Raw genomic sequence first — 23,476 nt, forward strand, 5'->3', positions numbered from 1 at the left:
TGATTGTAACTGCTTCATCGTAGAAATAAACATGCATATATATGCTACTTCAATCCTATGTGGGATTTTATTAGTGCTTTTGTAGCTTGGAATTGTCTACTTATGTCTCGTGATGCTATGATCCAGTTCTGCATTTCGCCAATGCGTGCATGTAGTAGTAGAAATACAATCTCCTCGAATGTCAGCTTTTGATTGTTCCCCTATGGCGTACCCTATGGGTCACTTTATTGTTACAAGCTATCTCTACATCGAATATTAGTCTCTCACCCGGATGCCAACAAATCATGTTATCCTCTTTTTATATATATATATATATATATATATATATATATATATATATATATATATATATATATATATATATATATATATATTTCCGACGCAAAAAGGGACCGTAAGAAAATATATAATCGCCGTAAAAAATATTTTATGTTATGTAAAATTATAAATGTAAAAACATAGTCTAAAATACACATAAACTGTAAATTTTCTTGTCTTATGACCTATATTTTTATTTTTCTTATGTCAAATTTTACGTAATGAATCAATACGAATGTAACTATTTGAATTCGAAACATAATTTAATTATGAAATGATCGTAAGATTACCTCGGGTGAAGAATAACTTATTCTGCACCCTGGGTGATGAATAGTAACTGAATGGTTTATGTGCACGATGTTTGAATTATATATATATATATATATATATATATATATATATATATATATATGCATAACTGAATGGTTTATGTGCACGATGTTTGAATTATATATCCATACATTTCTTTACTTGATCTCTCAAATATTCAAGGTTTTTTTTAGAGATGCAGACGGGTACGCATCTTCCATGAAGAGAAAATTACAAAAGGACGACAGATAAAGCATCAACCAGTTGGTATATTTTCAGCTTTGTGGACGGATGTGGTGTTGTGAACGTGTCTGCTTGTATCAAGGTTTCTATCCGAGTTATTGTTTTGTACAAAAACTAGATCTGAAGCTTTCAACATTGTTCATTTTCATGCATAAATTCAGGTTTGCTTTTCTCGAAGAATAATTTTATTATATGTTAGCACTTCCAACATTGTTCAGCTTCATGCATAAATTCAGGTTTGATTTTCTTATAGAATGATTCTCTTGTAGGTTAGATTTCAAAGCTTTCAAAATTGCACAGTTTTATGAATAAATTCATGTACTAGATCAAAATTGAGTCCAAGAAGGCCTTTTTACCCTGTTGCATTGTTCCTGAGATGTAACAACTATTACATCATGCTATTTATATTACCTTGATGTTTCATTGTTCTGATGTATGCCTATTTATTTTTAGAAATACCTACCGATTTATTGTCAAAATATACGGGCGCAGCAACGCGCGCCATTAATGATCTAGTTCCTCTCAAAAGCGGCCAGACTAGTTCTCACGAACTCAAGCCTCTCTTCCCTGCCTATGTTTGCTATGGGCCTTTTTTTGCTTGCAGAGGGGGTGCACGCAAAGTTTGACACGCCGCGGTCTAAATTCTTTTGGGAAGGAACTAGCCCGAACCGTAAATATCATATGGTCAAATGGGCTTGGGTGTGTCGTCCCAAGGACTTGGGGGGCCTCGGGATCACCAACTCTAGATTGCTTAACATCGCTATGATGTGTAAGTGGATTTGAAAAATTGCCCAGGGGGCGTCCGGACTCTGGGTTGATCTCCTTAAGGCCAAGTACTTCCCCAACGGGAATTTCTTTGAAGGTAGAGCAAGGGGCTCGCCTTTTTGGAATGATCTCCAGACGATCAAGTCGGCCTTTGCCTTGGGGGCTAAGTTCTTGATTGGAGATGGGCGATCGGCGCGATTCTGGACAGATCTTTGGATAGGCGCCCGCCCCCTATGGGAAGAATTTCGCGACCTGTACGACATTGCCGTAGACCCAGGCATGTCGGTGGCTGACGCGCTGCGTACGATCCCTCCGGAGATTCATTTCAAACGCGAACTTCAGGGACAGAGCAGGCCAGTGTTGTAGCCCTGCGGCAGTTGATTGACCGGGTGGTGCTCTCGGACCAACCGGACGCGGTGAGCTGGGCGCTCACCAGCTCTGGGAAGTTCTCGATCAAGTCTCTATACCGCAGGCTGTGCCAGGGGCCGTCGCAGCTGGTGGTGGCAGGGCTTTGGACCGCGCGGTTGCCACTGAAGATCAAACTATTCCTTTGGCAAATGTTCCGTGATAAGCTTCCCACTTCTCTGAACGTGGCCAAACGGAATGGGCCGGCCAATGGGCCTTGTGCGTTGTGCGGGGACCCAGAGGACGCGAACCACGCCTTCTTTCGGTGCCCCTTAGCGCGGTTTGCGTGGAGCGCAGTGCGGTCCGCGGCTGGTGTCCAGTGGGACCCACGCTCAGCTGCAGAGCTTATCCACATTTTAGGTGCGCTGCAAGGCTCAACGAAACGAGTCGTGTGGACCTGTGTCGGAGCTCTTCTATGGTCCTTGTGGCTAACTAGGAATAAACTCGCGATCGAGGGGACCTTGCCAACACATCCGGCTAATATCATCTTCAAATGCAATCTTCTTTTGCAGCAGTGGAGTCCGTTGGGGAGGCGCAAGGATGCTGATTTGATCAAGACAGCGCAACAGCGAATTCTGCAAGTGTATGCGGCGGCTAGGGAGCCATGACTACGGTGGTCGACGTAGTCTCTTTTGAGTGCTTGACGAGCCTGCGTGCTCAGTATGGGCGATGCCTTGTAACGCGACAGTAACTTTATCTTCTCCGCTCGATTATGGTAGTGGCCCGATGGGGCTTTTGGTGATGTAAGACTTATTGGTATGACTCTGCTGTTGGGGTTTTATTAATTTAAAGCCGGACGCATCTGGCGTCTTCATTTTAAAAAAAAACCAGCTCTCCGACGAGTAGGTAGGTGTTATGTTGTCCACGTGCCTGTGTATATGTAGCGTGTAGGGATCGAGTCTGGCCGGACTCTGGAGTCCTCTTCTAAAAACAAGTCCGAGTGCCTTCCATCGATACACAACCAAACCGGATGAAAACCGGGAAGTTGGTTTCCTATCGTATTCGTAGCTAATCCAAGATCACGTCCTTGTGCACCCCTCGTCATTTTGTTTAGCCACGCAAAGATGGGGTCGACTATGTTATAGTGAGTAATTCTTTGATCTGGGTCAGTTGTGAGTTCTAATCCTGGTGTGGCAAGCCATACCGACAGCGTTTAGATCTGTTTATTCCTCCTCCTCGTACCTGAACCGCTAATTTGTACTCCCTCCGTCACATAATATAAGAGCGTTAGACCGCAACCAAAGATTAAGGTAGAGGAGCTGCGAGGTGCAACTGCATAACTGATGGGAACGGATCTCCTTCATGCAAGCACAACAGAGATTCACAAGTCAGCATCTAACTGCTTAAGTTGATGGGATTGATTTCTTTCCCGTGTGCTAAACCAGGAGAAGAATAAGATGAGATGGCCAACCCAGGAGGCGAACCCCAGCCTCTTACTCCAATTAAGGTTTGTCAGTCCAACTGACAAATTGAAGATACGAGTATTCAAACAAACATATCAGGTGCGCCGACGTCTGATCGCAGATCAGAACTGCCTTTCGCGCTTTTTCTGTTCCATACATTTACAGTACCAGATCTATCAGTGTGCAAACATTGGCTCTCTCCCGCCCAGGCACTGCGCTCCACAGTAAAAACAGTTCAGGGCGTCGAAGGCCCGTCAGGCAGCTTTGTCTTCCTCTTCCTTCCAAGAATGGACGCCTTCTGCAGCCTCGCACCCCCGACGCGCCACTTCCTGAAGGCGGACATCGACTCCCTAGCAGATTCAAACACTTCACGGCGAAAAGAACCAAGGTTGGTATGGTAAGGGAAAACAAACAGGGGAACGAGTAAGTGCACGAGGGAGATGTTTGTACCTTGAGCTTCTTCTTTTGTAAGGCGTGTTGTGAACTTGGGCACTGTCATCGTCGAAGAGCTGTGTGCCTTGCTTAGTATCTCCTTGTACCTACTGGCGAACGCGTAGCGCAAGAACTGGCCAATGCTCTTGTCACCCACCCTGTTGATGCAAGCCATGCAAACTTCATAATTCAGCGAGGAAAATAATTTAGTCTGACCATTATAGTAGGGAAGTAATAACTCAAGTGTGGGGTTAAAGATCGAACTCCCCCTCTATTACACCACCTATTACCTTTCAAAGTTTTGTGCTAGTCACATAGTCTAGTCCATACAAATTAATGGGATTGGGAATAGACAAAAGGAAAAAATGGTGTAAAGTTACCTCAAATAGTAGAATGATATGCATTTAGAAACAAACTTTGAATGGTACAGTGAAATGTATTAAGAATGTGTGTGTGTGTGTGTGGGGGGGGGGGGGGGGGGGTGGATAATATATAAGGGCATCTCCAATGCTAGGCGCCTATACAGGCGCTTGTGGCGTGAAAAATAAATATCCAGAAAATAAAAAGGGATCTAGCGCCCTCTCTTCCAATGGGAGGTGCTAAACAGGCTCTAATTACCAATTAGAAAGAAGTGCCCAGCTCTCGTACGTGAAAGGAAACAGCCTAGCGCTCGATGCTTTTCTTTGCATCGATGCCACACTAGGCGCTGGGAATAAACAGCCTAACCGACGATCTACTGGGATTTCTTTCCTGGCGCCCTGGCCTAGCGCCTCTCCCATTGGAGATGCCCTAAGATGCCCAAACATCACTACATAACTACTTCATGGTATCCCTACAAAGCCAACACCTAACAATATTTCACAGAACTGACAAAATTGGAACAGCAGTGAGGACTCCACCTCCTGCGGGGGGTCTTTCAAACTGAATGTGGACAGTAAACCAGATGGGTTGGGTGACTTGGGTCAATTTTATCACCTGCATATAGAAGGGGAGCAATTCAGAGCCTTTCCCGGTCTGCTTATAAGGAAATTCAGAGCTCCAAACTGAGCACAAAAGAATGTGCCACACAATGCATGTCATGAAATGACACGTTGGCATTGTGATTGACATAGATCATATCTAATCTGAGAATAGTTACACATTTTCAACCTATTCACCTGAACCATCAGGAGAAACTCAAATCCCAATTAGGATCACTCAGAGTATAACCAATTCACTGTCAAGTGGCACCTCTCTATGTTCACCCAGTTTCTCACAACATGTGCTACAGGCGGCTAGCCGGCTACTAAACATTCAATTATTTATGTTCTAGTGCAATTAAAATTGAAGGCAAATCACCATTGAGATCTATATCTGGATCCTTGACATTTCCAGATTAAGATGATTACAGTCAGCTCTTGTCATAATTAAGTACATCGTCCAGAGTATGCCTTCGAAAAGGGACAAACCTCAAATAACCATAACTTATTTATTCAGGAAAACTTAGTTACACACTGTCGCAACGCGGCAAAATTATGCTAACGCTGGTGGCCAGTGAATTTTTTCAGCAGAGGCAGGGATGGGGTCCAATGGTCCTACGTACTGAAGGTGCCTGAGGAGGGAGCAATGCAGTAGAAGCACTTGAGTGTGGCTCTTTTTAGCTGCAGTATTTTGAACTGGTTCATGTTCTGTTCTAGTGTTTTCCTAGTGACCTGATTGTAAGTAGTTTTTTTTACCTGGTTGTAAGTAGTTTCTGTGCTGGGAGCTGCCTTATTTGGAATATATTTGATCAGCAAGGAATATATTTGATCATCTCGAAGCGACCATATATTACCTTATTCAGAATAAAATGAAAGAACAAGAAGAACAATCAATCACATTTCAAGAAGGTGCGGTTTATTTGAATCTTGTTAGAAGCAAAACTGAAACTAAAAGGCTAAAGCAAAAAGGCATGTCTCACTATGACTTATTAAATCATTTGTTGGAGCAGATAAAAGGGAGCTTGCTGCCAAGTGCCAAATAGGAACAGTAGAACATGCTCAAACCATGAGGCTGGAAGTTATAATCATTTGGATTAAACACCAATTTGAACATAGTTTGGTTAAATTGAGATGGGAGATAACATTGTGAGTGTGGTTAAAAGCATGTGTTAGTCTGGGCCCTCAGTAAAGAAAACCATATGATTGCATTTCTGTTAGCAGGCAATCAACTTTACCTACGCACAATTCATAGTATTAATTGCATCTTCTCCCCAAGATTACAGCTACTTGAACTTATAGAAGTTCCTCCTATGTTACCTTAATATGCCACTGCAAATATCCTTTTTATGGGCATGTAAGCATTTAATTTTTTACAAAAACAGAATACATGTAGAAAGCATAATGCATTGTAGTGTTGTATGCCTACACAATTACCCAGTTATTGCAACTGAGAATATAACATGGCTAAGGCTCATCAAAGTTCTGCGAAGCAGTGGAGTGGGTAATCTATTTCTAACAAAATCGTATAGAAACATTTAATTGAGAATTTGTGAATTTAAGATTGCACAGAGAAAGGAAATGAGATAGACAAAAATGGAAATAAAATAGAATGTGTAACTGAGATCGTTCAGAACTTACAGAGGAACAATCTTGCATCCAAGCTCATAAAAGTAAGGGCACCGAACCCTCAAATCAACACAGGCTGCATCAGCTTGGATCTCCTTCCGAGTTCTGCATGCAAATTACGTCACACAAGCCACAAAACTCAACCAATGGGTATTTCATTCAGTTAAAAAGGGTATCTACTTAAAAGCATCATTAAGTTGACAAGAGGAATTTCCATGTAAATTTGTTGAAATGAGAACGATAACTACATACTACTGCATCCAGTATATATTAGTGTCCCTCTCAAGAATTTCTACAAATACAAAAAACAGATTACGAAGAAGCCTACTTCTGGGTGAAGCAAGGAGGTACATTTATTGACACCGCTTGTTCCAGAGACAGCATTCCATGCGCAAGCCAAAATGGAAGGTCTACTTTAGCACCCTTTTCAACCTGAACATAAAGAATATAAGATATTAAGCATTGGAACCAGATAAATACTTTGATTCATTTTCCACAGTGGCAAGAAAAGGTGCTAAAAAACCAAAGCATCTAACTCCCAGTTGGTGTTCACTAAGAAATAAGGCAGAGGGGCAAAAGAAAGCATCTAGCATTCCATATCAATTTTGCAAACTAAAATACAATGCATCTATCTCAGGTAAATATCATTCAACTAGTCAACGTATTTGAAAAGTAATTTGCTCAAGAACAAACAGATCAGAGGAAGAATTGGCAGCAGTTGCCCATCAGCAAGTTTAACATAGCAGTTAAACATAAATACACAAATGCCGTCGGACAGATGCTTACAGTCTTACACTAAGGGTCAAAAAAAGATGCTTACACTGTTTCTCTCGGCACCAGGATCTAGCAGACCGACGCCATTTGCAGTTACTTGGAAAACAACCGAAATAAGCTGCAATTACAGTAGAGTATTCATGTCATCTGCACAAGCATAAATGAACCAGAGGATAACACGAGCACGGTTACCTCCTCCTCCATGAGGATGTCGGCAACGTCGTAGTAACAAGGCATTTCGCCAGGTGGGACAGGTCACTGTTTCTTATTCTCAACCCTGCATCAACAATTTGCAGTATGCCGATGAGAGAAAGTCCAACTCACTCACCAAATGTGGCCTCCTATATATTAAGGCTCCATTTGGATGTTGATGTTGATGTTGATATTGAGGGCCATGGAATTGAATTGGTCCCAACATCAAACCTCGCAGACATTGATATTGAAATTGAACCTGAAACTGAATAATGTTGTTTGGATGTGTTCAAGAACAGACACTTGGAATTCACATGAGAGACTCAATTCTGAATATTATTTGGATGATCGTTGTCAAAATGGAATTGCTCATTTGTAATAGGATGAATATTGTACTTTGAATATAAACGCTCTTATATTTCTCTACAGAGGGAGTAATGTTTAAAACTAACTTGTGTTCAACATGTGAATATCTGTGGAAGGTTATATGTCAAGAATACAACAGCAGCACTTGTACAGAAATAACAGCACCTACACTACACACAGCAGCCGCCATGGGGTGCCGGCCATGGGGGGCGAGGGGGAAAGGCTCGGTCGCCATGGGGTCCCGGCGGTGGTGAGCAACGCGGCGGTCGCCATGAGTGGCAGGAGGCAGCGGCCGGCATGGGCTGCTGGCCGTGGTGGCCGAGCCGCATCCGAGATGGAGGCCGCCGTCGTGAGGGGCAGACGGGGCAACGCGTAACGCCGCAGAGAGAAAGGAGGGGGGTGGGCGGGGAGACAAGAGGAAGATGAGGGCGGGGAGAGAAGGAAGAGGGGGAGGCTGACCTGCGCCGCCGCCGTCGAGGCCTGCTGTGCTTCCCAGCTCCAGCGCCGCTCCTCCTGTCCTCCCGCGCGCGTTTCGCTTCTGATTTTCGGGGAGCGCGGGCGAAGCAGCACTATCTTTTTTCGAAAACAAGCAGCACTATCAGAGTAGTACCTCTTGGAGTCTTGGTTCCTATAGCCTATATGGGGAAAAATATTTAATAATTACAAAAAAAAGTCAAAATAGTTCAGAAGTCTTTTGCAATAAACTTAATTTTCTTTTGCACTAGTATATATAATTTTTCATGGAAAATAAGCCCAGAGTTGACTTCAAGGCAAAAAACAGAATTTATTTATCATTATTATTTTACGGGAAAACTTTCGATCTATTCATATTCAATGGTAGTACAACATGCACAAGAAATAATGAAAATTACATCCAGCTCCGTAGACCACCTAACGACAACTACAAGCACTGAAGCAAGCTGAAAATTTATTTGCTATTATAGGGTCATTATTCACACTATTTTGACCAAAAATTTGTATCTTTTTAAAACCAGTCAAGGGTTTTTTTTAACTTTTTCACAAGTATTATCTCCATCCCAAAATTCTTATCTAAGACAAGACTTTCGAGACGGAGGCGGTACAATGGAAGGTCAAGTTTATTTAAATAATATTTTAAGAATTTTTTGACTTTTTATTTAATTACAACTAATCTTTCCTTTTCATGTAGGGTGTAGATACACCCATATACCAAACGTCCACCTCCACTACACATCTCTAATACAACTGCATATCATCTAGCAGTAGTAACAGCCCAAATCACAGGAACATCCACGCATCTATTTACAGCTCACATCGAAGAACCATCAGTAGTCACACAGCTAACAGCAGAGCAATTGCAAACACCTCTGGTCCAGACAATTTCGGCAAAATAGCAGGCGCGGAAATCAAACCCGGAGCCAAGACGCTACACAGCTATGCTCAAGCAGTGCAAATGCTTACAGCATATATGGATAGGATTTGCTGCTCCAAAACCCAGCATTCACCAAGTTTCAGGACAAGGATCCAAATGAAGGTCTCATGCAGAACAAAAGGGAAACTAATGGTTGGGCACACCTTAACCCTAGAGAGCTCTAGAAATCATCATGTTCAGATTCATCGCTGCCAAAGCTTCGCTCCTCAAAAGTCATCAGGATCATACTCGTCACTGCTAGGATCATCAGGGTTACTCTGTTCGTCGGAGTCATCATCTTCCCAGTCTGGATTTTTCTTCGCCCTCTTCTGCTCCGGGCGTTCCTCTTCGGCGCGTGCATTCTCAGCGAAGGCCCTCTTTTTGATATCTTCGTAGGAAGTTACACTTATCTTGTCCGAACTGACACCATTCGCTACCAGGACATCCACCAGCTTGTCAATTCCATCATCACCCTCTGAATACTGTATGATGACACTTTTAAGGAATGGACACTGGAAGGTCATTCCATCAGTAGGCATGCCTTCTGTTTCTGCTGCTTCGTCAAGCTAGAGACAAACAGGAAGAGAGAGAGAAAAGGTCCTACATGTTAGCGAACCTTTTCAAAATATTTCAATTCAATAATATTACATGCTGCGTACCTGTCTATGCATCAGAGTGAGCTCTTCTAGTCTTGGTGAAAGCTGGAGGAAGCGAAGCAAAACATAGAAGTCCTTGGTCAAGTGCCATTTGCCAATTTCAAGAGTTACAAGGTTCTCAAACACTGAACATGTAGGCAGCTCATTTTCCAACATAACCTTGATTAAATGAGTACGCAAGCGAGTTATAACTATTCCGAAGCAGAAACAAGCATGATAATGTATAATAACTGAACAAAAATGGGAAAAGATCAAATGACCATTGCCACACAAGACATCATGAAAATGTAGCACTACCACTACAAGACTTCCGCACCACAGTTGACAACTAATGTTGAAAGCTATAAGAAGCCAACAGACAAAATGTCTCACTATGAAAACAAACAAATGAAACATTGCCCGATGTTTCTACAATAGCTGCACCTTGAACTTATCAAACACAATCTCTAAAGTTCATGTTTTTTCTGCCATTTGCTTACGCACAGCAAATCAGCAAATGCTTAAAATATCCATATCAACCAGAATGACGTTTGATATCTTAGCTTTCATATTCTGAATGTTTCCTTCATATCTGATGCACTTTTACTAAAATTGAAAGTTTGCTCTGTTCTAGTGTAAACGACTGATAGAAGGAAAGTAAATCACAAAACAGATCAGTATAGAAAAATATTATGAATCCAACAGTTGTTTGTTAGAACTTAGACCAACATGAATTACCAGAACTAGTTCAGCATTAATGGATAAACTCATGGTCTCATATATATATTGCTTTGCACATTCACGTCCATTTCAGCAGCAAAAAAATTAAAAAAGGTACACACACAACATTAAGCCTACCACACTAGAATTAAACTTCAACAAACATAACTTGCGAAGAACCTCCTAGAAAGGAAAACAGAGAACTTCTGATTTCAAATACACCTCAGTAAAACATGACTGCGCACCGGCAATGCAAAGGCAACCGATATTCAATCATTACCGATCTCAACAAACATAACACATGAAGAGCCTTTAAGAAAGAAAACTAAAAGCTATTGATCCCAAATAGACAAATACGCCTTGAAAATAGGGCAAAATCTACTGCTGCACTTTGAAAATGTAAGGGCGCCAATATTCAATCCATCAGGGTAGGAAAATTAAGCAATACATGTGATACACGAGTTTGTCTTGCAGGCATTTCCCTAATGGATCTTAATATCTTCAGAACATCATCAGCAAAAAAGTAAAATAACCAATATTGACAACTTACAGGAGGTAAATTAAGCAAAGCATGACAAAAATGTACATTGACAAATTAGTCAATCACATTATATTTGCCTTTTAGTTGCAGCATAAGTGTTTAACTTTTAAGTAAAACCACTTTATTGACTTCCATTTTGCTTTCGGTAAATATAGCAATACACATGCTGACGTGCTACTATCAACTACAAGCGACAGCAACCATGCACCACAGCTCTAGATACAGAGCAGAGAGCATATAGTTTTATTAAACCCTTTTCCATACAGAATTTATGACAAAAGATAATTCATATTTTCGCAAGAAAACAAAGTAGAAAAATACCAAACAGAACAACAGGCCTGTCTTCTGATAAGCATACCTTCATGTCACAACCAAATAGTGCAAGTTTTTTGGCATGCACAAGAACTCCTGTAAACCTAGATTCACCACCAAATGTACGCCCACAAGTATTTATGCGTGCGCTCTCTAGCGATGGTGGTCTCTCCAAGAAATATCTTCCAGTGAAAAACCGGTGCACTCAAAGCTAATGAGATTAGGAGCAGAAATTGTCATTCTATCTGGTCCATACATGGAACCATCAATGGTTAGCCTTTTTAGAGCTTTTGATTTTATGTGCTCAAGACACACTGCAGAGTCTATCAGATGCAAGTCTTCTAGGCCAGGGCTCCGGGCAATGAAACTCTCCAGAGGAAGCTCATGCACTTCCACATCGCGTAGAGTCAGTTTTTTAAGAGAAGGAAGCTTGATTATGTCAGGCAGCACAAGTCCCTTATGCTCATAATCTCGAAAAGGAGCTCCACCCCACTGCAAATTTAGCTCCTCAAGTGAGCGGCAGGTGAAAATGCCAGGAGGTAAATTAGTCTTATCATACATGCAAAGCTCCACGTCAAGCACTTTAACTTTATGATTCACAGCGTAGCGAATCCACTTTCTGACATCATTGCAGTTCAGGGGAGCATGAGGATCCCAATGCAGACGGAATGTGTGCAAGTCAACATTACGACGGGCAAGCAATAGGTTGTCAACATAACGAGCAAATTTTTCGACCTTCCAACGCCCAAAGTCTCTGTAATCAAGGTGTATGATCTGATCACTGTCACCTCTCATGGCCTTCTTATCACCTGACTTCATAGCAACCCTGCCTCAGATTCCTTAACCAAAAAGGCTAGATAACCTGCCATGTATATACACATTCCACGATTAATACATCAAGTGATGAGGCCCCAGCAGAGAAAAAGTTCAATTATCTCAAGAGTGTCCATGTTACCATGCTACATAAATAATATGAAGGTTTTATTTGTTTAGTGGACTCTTCACACTAAGTATTGCAAGTCTTGGTTAGTGCTCATAATTGTTGTGACTTCAGCATCAAACTGGGGGTCGTGGAGCAGAACGGTTGCCGCCACCCTGGGTAATCGACCAACCGAAAAATGCGTACCACAATAGGGCATCAAAATATGTATTGACAAGTAAGAAATCTTGCTTGGCATTGAGCATATCCCTAGTCGGCTATGGGCACAGACCCAGAACATGACACTTTCTGTAATACTACGCCAGTAAGGAGAGTACCTAAAAATTTCAGAAAATGTAAATGAAAAAGAAGACCGTCGCTAATGTCTGGTCAATCATAGGTTATCAGTATAATGGGAAATCTTTTTTTATTTACTTTTGGGCAGGGCTAATCTGGGCACTGACAGTCTGACTGACACACACACCCTAAGCGGTTTGGCAAGCAGGCGTGCATAGATTTTCAGTGAACCTGCAAAACTATGATATGGATTCCAAAGGGAAAACGTGTGGCTTTACAAAGAGAGATATCTTGGTCTCATCCGAGAAGCTTGAGCACGCAGAGTACAACAAACGGGGGTGAAATGAGAGCAAGAACCAGATCTGGGATGGTACCAATGTATGCTTATGCTTATATATACAATAAAATGCAAGAAGAAGCTTTGTTCTCACCGGCGAGGAAGAGGAGCGCTCTCGCTGAATGTCCAGCACGGTAGCCAATCGCACCCGCGAGGTTTCCTAGGGTTCAAGGCGAGGCACTTTGAGTTCTGAAGTTTGGATTTGGCTTGCCCCCCAACCGGCCGACCGGGATGGAGTAAAGCTACACCCCCACGAACGGAGGGAGGGACCGAGGGTGCCCCCGCCAAACTTGGCCTGGGCCGGCACGGTCTAATATGGGCCTAATACATGGGTCGTGCTGGACACAGCAAGGAAACAGGCCGGCCCACCGGCACGTTTAGCCCACCGGCCCGCCTGATATTTGGGCCTATTTGGGCAGTTTTGGGGGTTAATGTACTTACGGCCTCCACTTTCGAAAAGTGCTACAATTCTCGCCACACTTGGAATTATCAACCCCACACAAAATTACCTCAAAAAAAAATCAACCCCACACAAAAAAACTTGGGAATTACCACTAACCATACTGTCATTAACCACCAAAAGAGGAGATTGAAATGACAACCTATAATGAGGGTTTTGATGTTAATGACAAGGCCACTGCTACAAATCATCTGGATGATGTTTAGCAGAATTAAACCGCCCCTAGAGCCGTCCGATTTAGACGCTCACAGCCGCAGGATGAGGTAGCTCCTCCATGGCAGCAGCACCACACAGAAGCTCCCCATGGCAGCCCCGCGCAACACCGCCGGCGCCCGCCATCACTCCATTGCAGCTCCGTCGGCGCTTCATTGCAACGCCGTCGAAGCTTCAACGGCCCTCCGGCGCTTCAATGCAACTCCGACAACGCTTCATTGCAGCTCCGGTGACGCTTCACTGCAGCTCCGGCGACGCTTCAACGACCCCGCGTGCTTCACTGCAGCTCCGGTGACGCTTCACTGCAGCTCCGGCGACGCTTCAACGACCCCGCGTGCTTCACTGCAGCCGGCGGCCCCCGGCGATGCTTCATCGCAACGCCGGCGAGCCCCCTCTGCTTCACCGGCTGTTGCAGCCTCACATCGTCGAGCGGTTGAGCTTGTTGATGTTTTGCACCTCCTCCTCGGCCTCCCTATTGTAGCAAGTGCGGCGAGAGGCTCCGCCTTGAGACACCATCAACGGCTGCAGCACCTCGCCGGACCCCTCGCATCGCCGCCCACACCATGAGAAAAAAATCAGCATGTGCAGCCATGACGGGATGAAGAAGAATCGAGCGGGGATGAAGCAAGGAGATGGCGAGGTGTGAAGCAGGAGAGGTGCGGCCATGGCGGGATGAACCAGGGAGACGGAGCAGGCAGGGATGAACCAAGGAGATGCGGGATCAAAGTAGGAGAGATAGGCCATGGCGAGCTTGTGGGGATGGTGGCTATGGCGTCCAAAAAGGAATGAGGCTGGAGGAAACGTGTGGATGGCCTGAAGATAACGCTAGGAAGTGGGGCGGCGGGCGGGCGCCACAAGGGACACGTGTCAAGCGAGTGTGACGGTTTAAGTTTCGTTGTTATCAGTCGGCTTAAAACAAACGTTTTCCTAATGACAATGATGGTTAGATGAATAACTATGCTTCAAGCTTGAGTTTAGCGAGCTGCTTTCTTAGGACCGAGTTATCCCTTCGAACAGACGGTTAAGTTAAAAAATCTACTTATCCTCCACAAACTATCTCTCATTTGTTAAACACCTCCAATGAGAATGAAATTCAATTCTTTTGAACAACCATCTCTGTAGGATTCCAAAATATGAAGGATGCCTGAGTCAATTAGTTGAGCAAGAGAAAAAAAACCAATTGTTATTCTCAGGTGCTCATTTTGTGCTTTGATCATGCTAGCCCCGATGATCCAAGAACAAAGCTTAGGAAGAAAACAACTCCGCTCTAGAGTCGATTAACCGAAAAGGCCTCCCATCATATGAAAGGTCGTACAGTGCACACACGAACTCTAGAGCATGGGACAACACTAACCATCAGTGACCACACGGCTAACTAGAGAGTAATTGCAGAAACAACAGGTCGATATGTATCCATGTCACATTGCACAACTATGTTCAAAACAACAGGTCAATATGTATACATGTCGCATTACACAACTATGCTCAAACGGTACAAACGCTCGGAGCATAAGATGTTCGGCTCCATAACCCACAAGTCACCAAGTTTCAGAAGCAAGAGGAAGGATCCAAGAGATGAAGGTCTCATCTAGAACAGAAGGAACAGAATATTGGATGGGTATAAAAGCAGTAGCCCACCCTGCAGGGCTCTAGCGTCAAACTCTCAAATTCATTGCTCTGAAAGCCATACCCCCTCAGTAGTCATCAGGGTCATCAGATGCGTCGCTGAACCCATCATCACTCTGCTTGCTGTCAGACTCACTCATTGCGTAAGGATCATACTCTCTCCATTCTGGATTTCTCCTCACCCTCTTCTCGAAGATGCGCAGCTCCTTCGACCGTTCCTCGTCGGCACGTATCCTCTCCGCACGGTCCCGCTTTTCAATTTCATCATAGAAGGCAATATTTATATTGTCTGGACTAATCCCATTGACTACCAGAACACTTAGCAGCTTATCAATTCTTCCATCACCCTCTGAACATTGTATGACAACACTTTCAAGGAGTGGACACCGGAAGGTCATCCCGTCAATTGGCATGCAATCTATTTCCGCTCCTTCATCAAGCTAGAGATAAACAGAAAGCAAAAGGAGAGGATATATTTCAGCAAAACTTCTCAATATAATAAATGCAATAGATATTACATGCAGCATACCGGCCTATTCATCAAAGTGAGTTCTTCTAGCCTCGGTGAAAGCTGGAGGAAGCGAAGCACAACGAACAAGTCCTCAGTTAAATACCATTCGCCAATCTCAAGAGTTGTGAGGTTTTCAAACGCTGAACATGTTGGCAGCTCCTTTTCCAACATAACCTTGCATTGAGTGAGCGAGTGAGTTATGACTAGGACAAACCTAAAGCAATTATAATACCGATAACACCGTATCATTAACTTGAACGGAAGAGTGCAAACATCAAATTAGCATTGCAACACAAGACATCATGAAAATGTAGCAATATAAAACTGTTGCATCATAATTGATAATTGATATTCAGCTATAAGAAGCCAACAGACCAAATTTCCCACTACGAAAATTATGAATTTTGTTACAGTTGAGAAAACATGCAAGTGGTTAAAGCCTTCCAAGTAACTAAGTGTAAGCTCATCAAAAACAAAAACTGCCAATTTTGTTAGTAAGCTTATCAAACACAATGTCTCAAGCGCATTTTTTTTCTGTTCTATCTGCTTACGCACAGCACTAACAAAGTGGTTAAAGCTTAACAGTATCCATATCAAACAGAATTACATTTCATATCCAGGTTTCACACTCCGAATGCTTCCATCATATCTGATCCACTTTTACTTCTACTGAAAGTGTGCTCTATTTTGGTGGACATAACTAAGGTAAGAAAATCAAATTGTGGAAGAGATCAGTATAGAAAAATATTGAACCAACTCCAATAGTTGTTTGTTAGAATTTAGACCAACATAAGAGCATCTCTAGCAGATCCTGTAGAAACGGTCAAACGTTCAGATTTACTGTACAGGTTGAAAAAAAAAACACCGAATAGATCCTGTAAAATAGCATACCCCATATTTTTTTACAGGTTCCCGTATATTAGAGCAACCATCCGTCATATATGGAGGATTCGAGCCGTTTTTTGAGGATCCCATAAAACCGGTCAACGCTCGAGCAGGGGGCCTGGCGACGCCGCGCGCAAGCAGCGAGCAGGCAGAGCAGCTTGGCAGCAGCTGGCCGGAGCATCGCCAGAGCATGCGGCGGGACGGAGCGTCGCCGGAAAGTTGCTGGAGCAGGCAGCGGGCCGGAGCAGGCGGCAGGCCGGAGCGGCGCCGTTCTGGCCGGCCAGAGTTCGAGTTCGTCCATGTGTGTGTCCCGGGGAAGAAGAAGCGTGAGGAGAAAACAAAGAAAAAAAAAACTTTTATGGTACGGGTTTATGGGATCTGTTCTGCCCGATGCCTCGCGGTACCGTAAATTCGTTATAAGGGGACCTGTAAACTGTTTTTACAGGTGGTGTTTTTACAGGATCTGCTAGAGATGCTCTAAATATTAGTACTAATTCAAAGTTAACGGAGCAATATGATGAACTCATGGATATTAGGTTTTGCATTCAAAATGATCAGATCCACTTTAGCAGCAAGAATAAACAAAATGTACACCCAAATCATTGAGCAACGGCACTTAGATTTTACCTTTTTGTTGCAGCAGAAGTGTTTCAACTATTAAGTAAAACTACTTTGTTTACTTCCATTTTGTTCTGGAAACATGGTAGTGATAAATTTGACATTAATGACTACAAACAACAGCAACGGTTGAATAATGTAATAAGTTTTATAATTCATTTTTATATAGTTTAACAAGAATAATAAAAGAATGCATGTTCTAGCAAAAATATTAAAGATAAAAAACAACAGATAGAACCGCAGGCTTGTCTTTTCAAAAGCCATACCTTTATGTCAGAACCAAATAATGCAAGCTTCTTGGCATACTTAAGAACTCCAGTGAACTTTGATTCACAATCAAATGTGTACCCACAAGTATCTATTCGTGCGCTCTCTAGAGATGGTTGGTCTCTCCAGGAAATAGCTTCCAGTGAACATCCCGTGCACTCAAAGCTAATGAGATGAGGGGCAGCAATTGTGAATCCATCGCACTCACCTAGGAAGCCATCAAGGGTTAGCCTTTTTAATGCTTTTGAGGCTATGAGATCAAGACGCATCGCAGAGTCTATCAAATTCAAGTCTTCTAGGCCAGGGCTCCGGGCAATGAATCTGTTCAGAGAAAGCTCATCCACTTCCACGTCGCGCAGAGTAAGTTTCTTGAGAGAAGGAAGATTGATTATGTCAGGCAGTACAAGTCCCGTGTGGTCATAATCTCGGTAGGGAGCATTACCCCACTGCAAATTTAGCTCCTGAAGCGAGCGGCAGGTGAAAATGGCAGGAGGTAAAACAGTCTTATCATATAGACAAAGTTTCACGTCAAGCACTTTAACATTATGCTTCACCGCATAGCCAATCCACATTCTGACATCATTGCAGTTCAGGGGACCATGAGGATTCCAATGCAGCTGGAATGTGTGCAAGTCTACTTTCCGACGGACAAGCAATAGGTTGTTAACGAAATGAGTAAACTTCTCGACCTTCCAATGTTCGAAATCTCTGTAATCAAGGCGTATGAACTGCAGGCTTTCACACAGTTCCATCCACTTCCTAGACACCCTGCGCATGCGCACAACAGTTCTAATCCACACGCACGACAGGATTTTCTGGAGGATGTCTTCAGGCAGCTCGCTGATCAGATCACTTTTAGTCACAGTATCACTCTCCATGGCATGCTCGTCATCTGACGACTCCATAGCAACCCTACCTCAGATTTCTTACCTAAAGGCTTCAAAACCTGCCATGTGTGTACATATTCCACAATTAGTACATGAAGTAATGAGGCCCGGCCCAGGGCAGATATCAATTGCCGCAAAAAGTGTCCATGTTATCAATGTTGCATCAGTATGAATGTTTTACTTGTTTAGCTGGGTTGTTCGCACAAAGCAATGCAGGTTTGGTTAGTTCTTATAACGGTTACGATCTTAACACCAAATTAGGGAAGCAGAGCAATTTCCAGCCTCCCCTGTGTATTGCGTTCCTACCAAAACTTTTCTGCATACCACAACAGAGCACTACATTCTCTAGCAATTTAATAGACAGAGTAAAACATTTTGCTCGGCATCGAGCATTTTCTAGCCAAGTAATGAACAGTAGATATCCAAATTTCCAATCCATGAAGAGTTTTTGTTGTTGTTGTTGTTGTTGTAATCAGAGGCGGAGCTACAGGGTGGCCAGGGTGGCGGCCCACCCTGGAATTTTGGTCCGGCCTTTATACCTATGCAGTTCGAGACGTGTTGGAGAGAAAAAGAAAAGCCCAATAACACTTGACCCAACAAGCAACAATGCATGCATCCACCACTTCACGTCTGCACCACATCGAGCCTTCCCGCCCACGATGCCCAGCCGCCTCCGTCCCCGCCCGCCTCGCCGCTTCTGCGCGACCCTGTCAGCCTCGCCGCTCACCCGGACGCCCACGAGCCTCTTCTTCCCCCCTTCTTCTCCGCCATCCACCCGGCCCTCACAGCCAGCCTCACCCTCCGCGCGTCCGCGACCCCTGCGGGCTGTGGCCTTGGCCCTGGCCGCACGGCGCTTGGAGCAAGCCGCCGCCGCCCGCCGCCCGCCGCACAGACCACATCTCAGGTCTCCAGCACTCCCGGTGGTCGTCAGATTTGAGGCCGCCCACTGCCAAACCCCCCAATTGATTTAGGGTTTGTTCTTTGTCGTGCTATCCACTGTCCAGAACACATGAATAGACAAACACATAGTAGAAATAATTTTGCACATCATTTGTGTTCAATTACGTTATTATGTTTGATAAAGGAAAGTTATTATTGCAAAATTACTGAAGAATGAAGAGGATCACGGACACTGCTTTTGTAGATCTGGTATGTAGATACGAACATACGGGATCTCTATGTGGGATTGATAATTAGTTAGAAAATTCACATGTCATAGATGTCAAAAAAATTTAGGAGGACCACCCTGTCTTCAAATCCTAGATCCGCCACTGGTTTTAATACTAACACCAATAGGGATTATCTAAGAGCCAGATTATCACCAGAGCTCGCCGTAGGACGAGTTTGGCATGCCAGATTTAAGCAGTTTGCATGCTGCTGCGCATAGATTAGCAGCGGAAACGCGACGTGTTTACAGAGAGGGGAAATGGGATCTTTGGGCAAAAAAAAGATATGAGATGCTTACGAGAAACGGCTGGCAGAGAGGTGTTCCGTTCTCACCGGCAAGGGAAGAGGAGAGCTCCCTCGGAGTCGCCGACGGCGCCGGCGACCCGAGGCCGAGGGCTTCTCTAGGGTTAGGTGGGTTCGAGGCTTGGGGTGTGGCGTGCCACCGGACTGATATGTCTCGTGCCACTGCCTGGCTTCAATAAGGAGTTTATTAATTATCCTTTGGATAAAACACAAGATAAAAATAAAGGTGTGACCAGCTCTCATCTAGATAAGAATTAATTAAGCCTCATTTAACTCCTACATCATTCGATTTCATGCGAGACCAATGCATTTTTTTCTTTTTCTTTTTTTCTGATTAATCAAATGATACAGAAGTTTGATACTCCCCCATTCCATAAAATAGTGCATATGAATTTTTTTTTAAAGTCAAACTTTGACCAAGTTTATAAAAAAAACTATTTATACCTACAATATTACAAATATATATAATATGAAATACATCTTATGTTGAATCTAGTGAGATATATTTTGGCATCCTAGATGTTTTTCTCTACAAATTTGTAGCGACCCGATCTCAGACGGTCAAGTCTCTGTGTTTCAGTGTCATCTCTAGATCGGAAATACTGACACACACAGTACTCGGAGGATTTATAACAGAGTAGCAATCACACACTTATTACATCGAATGTCTCCCAAAGGAGAACTTATTACATTAATATGGCTTAAGGCCATCTAATACGATAACAGCGGAAGACTTGGAAGATAAAGTGAGTCATTCAACTCCAACGACATAGCTGAGCTGCACGGCAACGACCTAGCGAACCTTACTCCTCGTCTGAAAAGTCTGCAACATAATATGTTGCATCCTGAAGAACGGGTCAGCACATGGAATATGCTGGCAATGTAACACAGTAGAGCAATGAACAGAATAATGCTAACACTATATGCAATATCGCTGGTGGAGGCTGTTTGGTTAATACTCCCTCCATTCCACAATGTAGTGCTTCCTCTATCCCCGTGTTTCAACTTTGACCATAAATTTAACTATCAAGACCGATTGCGACGGGAGTAAAAATTATATCAATGAATTCATATTCGAAAGAAGTTTTCAATTATATAAATTTTTTTCCACCGTAATTGGTCTCGTTGGTTAAATTTATGGTCAAAGTTGGTGAAGGAAATATGCCCTAGAGGCAATAATAAAGTTATTATTTATTTTCTTATATCATGATAAATGTTTATTATTCATGCTAGAATTGTATTAACCGGAAACATAATACATGTGTGAATACATAGACAAACAGAGTGTCACTAGCATGCCTCTACTTGACTAGCTCGTTGATCAAAGATGGTTATGTTTCCTAACCATAGACATGAGTTGTCATTTGATTAACGGGATCACATCATTAGGAGAATGATGTGATTGACTTGACCCATTCCGTTAGCTTAGCACTTGATCGTTTAGTTTGTTGCTATTGCTTTCTTCATGACTTATACATGTTCCTATGACTATGAGATTATGCAACTCCCGTTTACCGGAGGAACACTTTGTGTGCCACCAAACGTCACAACGTAACTGGGTGATTATAAAGGTGCTCTACAGGTGTCTCCAAAGGTACTTGTTGGGTTGGCGTATTTCGAGATTAGGATTTGTCACTCCGATTGTCGGAGAGGTATCTCTGGGCCCACTCGGTAATGCACATCACTATAAGCCTTGCAAGCATTGCAACTAATGAGTTAGTTGCGGGATGATGTATTACGGAACGAGTAAAGAGACTTGCCGGTAACGAGATTGAACTAGGTATTGAGATACCGACGATCGAATCTCGGGCAAGTAACATACCGATTACAAAGGGAACAACGTATGTTGTTATGCGGTCTGACCGATAAAGATCTTCGTAGAATATGTAGGAGCCAATATGGGCATCCAGGTCCCGCTATTGGTTATTGAACAGAGAGGTGTCTCGGTCATGTCTACATAGTTCTCGAACGCGTAGGGTCCGCACGCTTAACGTTCGCTGACGATATAGTACTATATGAGTTATGTATGTTGATGACCGAATGTTGTTCGGAGTCCGGGATGAGATCACGGACATGACGAGGAACTCCGGAATGGTCCGGAGACAAAGTTTGATATGTGGGATAGTAGTGTTTGATCTCCGGAAGGGTTCCGGAATTCATCGGAAGGGGTTCCGGATGTTTCCCGAAATGTTTGGGCACGAGAACACTTTATCTGGGCCAAAGGGGAAAGCCCACGAGGCTTTTGGAAAGTGCAAAAGGAAGTTTTGCGGAGACCAGAGGCTAGACGCCAGGAATCCTGGCGTCTAGGGAGTAGACGCCGGGAACCCTGGCGTCTAGCCCTGGAGTCCGAGAAGGACTCTTGCCTTTCGAGTGAAACCTACTTTGAGGAGGCTTTTACTCCAAGTTTCGACCCCAGGGCTCAACATATAAATAGAGGGGTAGGGCTAGCACCAAAGACACATCAGGAAACACCAAGCCGTGTGTCGGCAACCCCGTCTCCTCTAGTTTATCCTCCGTCATAGTTTTCGTAGTGGTTAGGCGAAGCCCTGCGAAGATTGTTCTTCACTAACACCGTCACCACGCCGTCGTGCTGCCGGAACTCATCTACTACTTCGCCCCTCTTGCTGGATCGAGAAGGCGAGGACGTCACCGAGCCGAACGTGTGTAGAACTCGGAGGTGTCGTGCTTTCGGTGCTTGGATCGGTCGAATCATGAAGACGTACGACTACATCAACCGCGTTGATATAACGCTTCTGCTTACGGTCTACGAGGGTACGTAGACAACACTCTCCCCTCTTGTTGCTATGCATCACCATGATCTTGCGTGTGCGTAGGAAATTTTTGAAATTACCACGTTCCCCAACAGTGGCATCCGAGCCAGGTTTTATGCGTTGATGTTATGCACGAGTAGAACACAAGTGAGTTGTGGGCGATATAAGTCATACTGCTTACCAGCATGTCATACTTTGGTTCGGCGGTATTGTTGGATGAAGCGGCCCGGACCGACATTACGCGTACGCTTACGTGAGACTGGTTCTACCGACGTGCTTTGCACACAGGTGGCTGGCGGGTGTCAGTTTCTCCAACTTTAGTTGAACCGAGTGTGGCTACGCCCGGTCCTTGCGAAGGTTAAAACAGCACCAACTTGACAAACTATCGTTGTGGTTTTGATGCGTAGGTAAGAACGGTTCTTGCTAAGCCCGTAGCAGCCACGTAAAACTTGCAACAACAAATTAGAGGACGTCTAACTTGTTTTTGCAGGGCATGTTGTGATGTGATATGGTCAAGACGTGATGAGATATAAGTTGTTGTATGAGATGATCATGTTTTGTTTAAGTTATCGCCAACTGGCAAAAGCCTTATGGTTATCTCTCTATTGCATAAGATGCAAGCGCCAAATAATTGCTTTACTTTATCGCTATGCGATAGCAATAGTTGCAAGAGCAATTGTTGGCGAGACAACCATGTGACGACACATTGATATAGATCAAGATGATGGAGATCATGGTGTCATGCCGGTGACGATGGTGATCATGACGGTGCTTCGGAGATGGAGATCACAAGCATAAGATGATGATGGCCATATCATATCACTT

General features: G+C 43.6%; 2 protein-coding genes and 1 pseudogene across 6 annotated transcripts; all 3 read right to left on the minus strand.

Moving 5' to 3' along the window:
• Positions 1-3,321: 3,321 nt before the first annotated feature.
• LOC125545022 (DNA replication complex GINS protein PSF3-like) lies at positions 3,322-8,419 on the minus strand. 3 transcript variants are annotated; one of them, XM_048708859.2, is made up of 8 exons: positions 8,252-8,419; positions 7,658-7,685; positions 7,427-7,511; positions 7,281-7,352; positions 6,789-6,892; positions 6,473-6,565; positions 3,894-4,033; positions 3,322-3,809 (listed from the first exon to the last, which is right to left on the minus strand). In XM_048708859.2, exons 3-8 carry the CDS (start codon positions 7,469-7,471, stop codon positions 3,679-3,681), a joined length of 585 nt encoding a protein of 194 aa, XP_048564816.1. In that variant the 5' UTR covers positions 7,472-7,511; positions 7,658-7,685; positions 8,252-8,419; the 3' UTR covers positions 3,322-3,678. The 3 variants fall into 3 exon arrangements, with proteins under 3 accessions (XP_048564816.1, XP_048564817.1, XP_048564814.1); XM_048708860.2 differs by having other exon boundaries at positions 7,658-7,691; XM_048708857.2 differs by lacking the exon at positions 7,658-7,685 and having other exon boundaries at positions 8,252-8,418.
• Positions 8,420-9,186: 767 nt separating this feature from the next.
• On the minus strand, positions 9,187-14,387 carry LOC125545021 (putative F-box protein At1g58310; annotated as a pseudogene). Its single transcript, XR_015619370.1, has 4 exons — positions 13,038-14,387; positions 11,437-12,252; positions 9,842-9,997; positions 9,187-9,748 (listed from the first exon to the last, which is right to left on the minus strand). The product of XR_015619370.1 is annotated as a putative F-box protein At1g58310 (transcript).
• A 637-nt stretch (positions 14,388-15,024) lies between these two features.
• LOC125545024 (F-box/LRR-repeat protein At3g26922) lies at positions 15,025-20,063 on the minus strand. Of its 2 annotated transcripts, none has more exons than XM_048708861.2 (4): positions 19,876-20,063; positions 17,523-18,469; positions 15,772-15,927; positions 15,025-15,682 (listed from the first exon to the last, which is right to left on the minus strand). In XM_048708861.2, the coding sequence occupies exons 2-4, from the start codon at positions 18,426-18,428 to the stop codon at positions 15,311-15,313; spliced, it is 1,434 nt and encodes a 477-aa protein (XP_048564818.1). In that variant the 5' UTR covers positions 18,429-18,469; positions 19,876-20,063; the 3' UTR covers positions 15,025-15,310. The 2 variants fall into 2 exon arrangements, with proteins under 2 accessions (XP_048564818.1, XP_048564819.1); XM_048708862.2 differs by having other exon boundaries at positions 19,911-20,058.
• Positions 20,064-23,476: the final 3,413 nt, after the last annotated feature.

The sequence above is a fragment of the Triticum urartu genome, chromosome 3A (genome assembly GCF_056163025.1).
Source record: "Triticum urartu cultivar PI428250 chromosome 3A, HENAU_Tu73, whole genome shotgun sequence".
In the NCBI taxonomy this organism is placed as follows: domain Eukaryota; kingdom Viridiplantae; phylum Streptophyta; class Magnoliopsida; order Poales; family Poaceae; genus Triticum; species Triticum urartu.

Excerpts from the sequence above, each read along its gene's own strand:
- LOC125545024 (XM_048708861.2), bottom strand. The coding sequence starts at position 18,428 with ATGGAGTCGTCAGATGACGAGCATGCCATGGAGAGTGATACTGTGACT. Across the intron at positions 15,928-17,522 it reads TATTTGGTTCTGACATAAAG|GTTATGTTGGAAAAGGAGCT; the intron begins GTATGGCTTTTG and ends ACTCAATGCAAG. Across the intron at positions 15,683-15,771 it reads TCACTTTGATGAATAGGCCG|CTTGATGAAGGAGCGGAAAT; the intron begins GTATGCTGCATG and ends GTTTATCTCTAG.
- LOC125545022 (XM_048708859.2), bottom strand. The coding sequence starts at position 7,471 with ATGCCTTGTTACTACGACGTTGCCGACATCCTCATGGAGGAGGAG. Across the intron at positions 7,353-7,426 it reads ACATCCTCATGGAGGAGGAG|CTTATTTCGGTTGTTTTCCA; the intron begins GTAACCGTGCTC and ends CTGTAATTGCAG. Across the intron at positions 6,893-7,280 it reads CTGGTGCCGAGAGAAACAGT|GTTGAAAAGGGTGCTAAAGT; the intron begins GTAAGCATCTTT and ends CTTTATGTTCAG.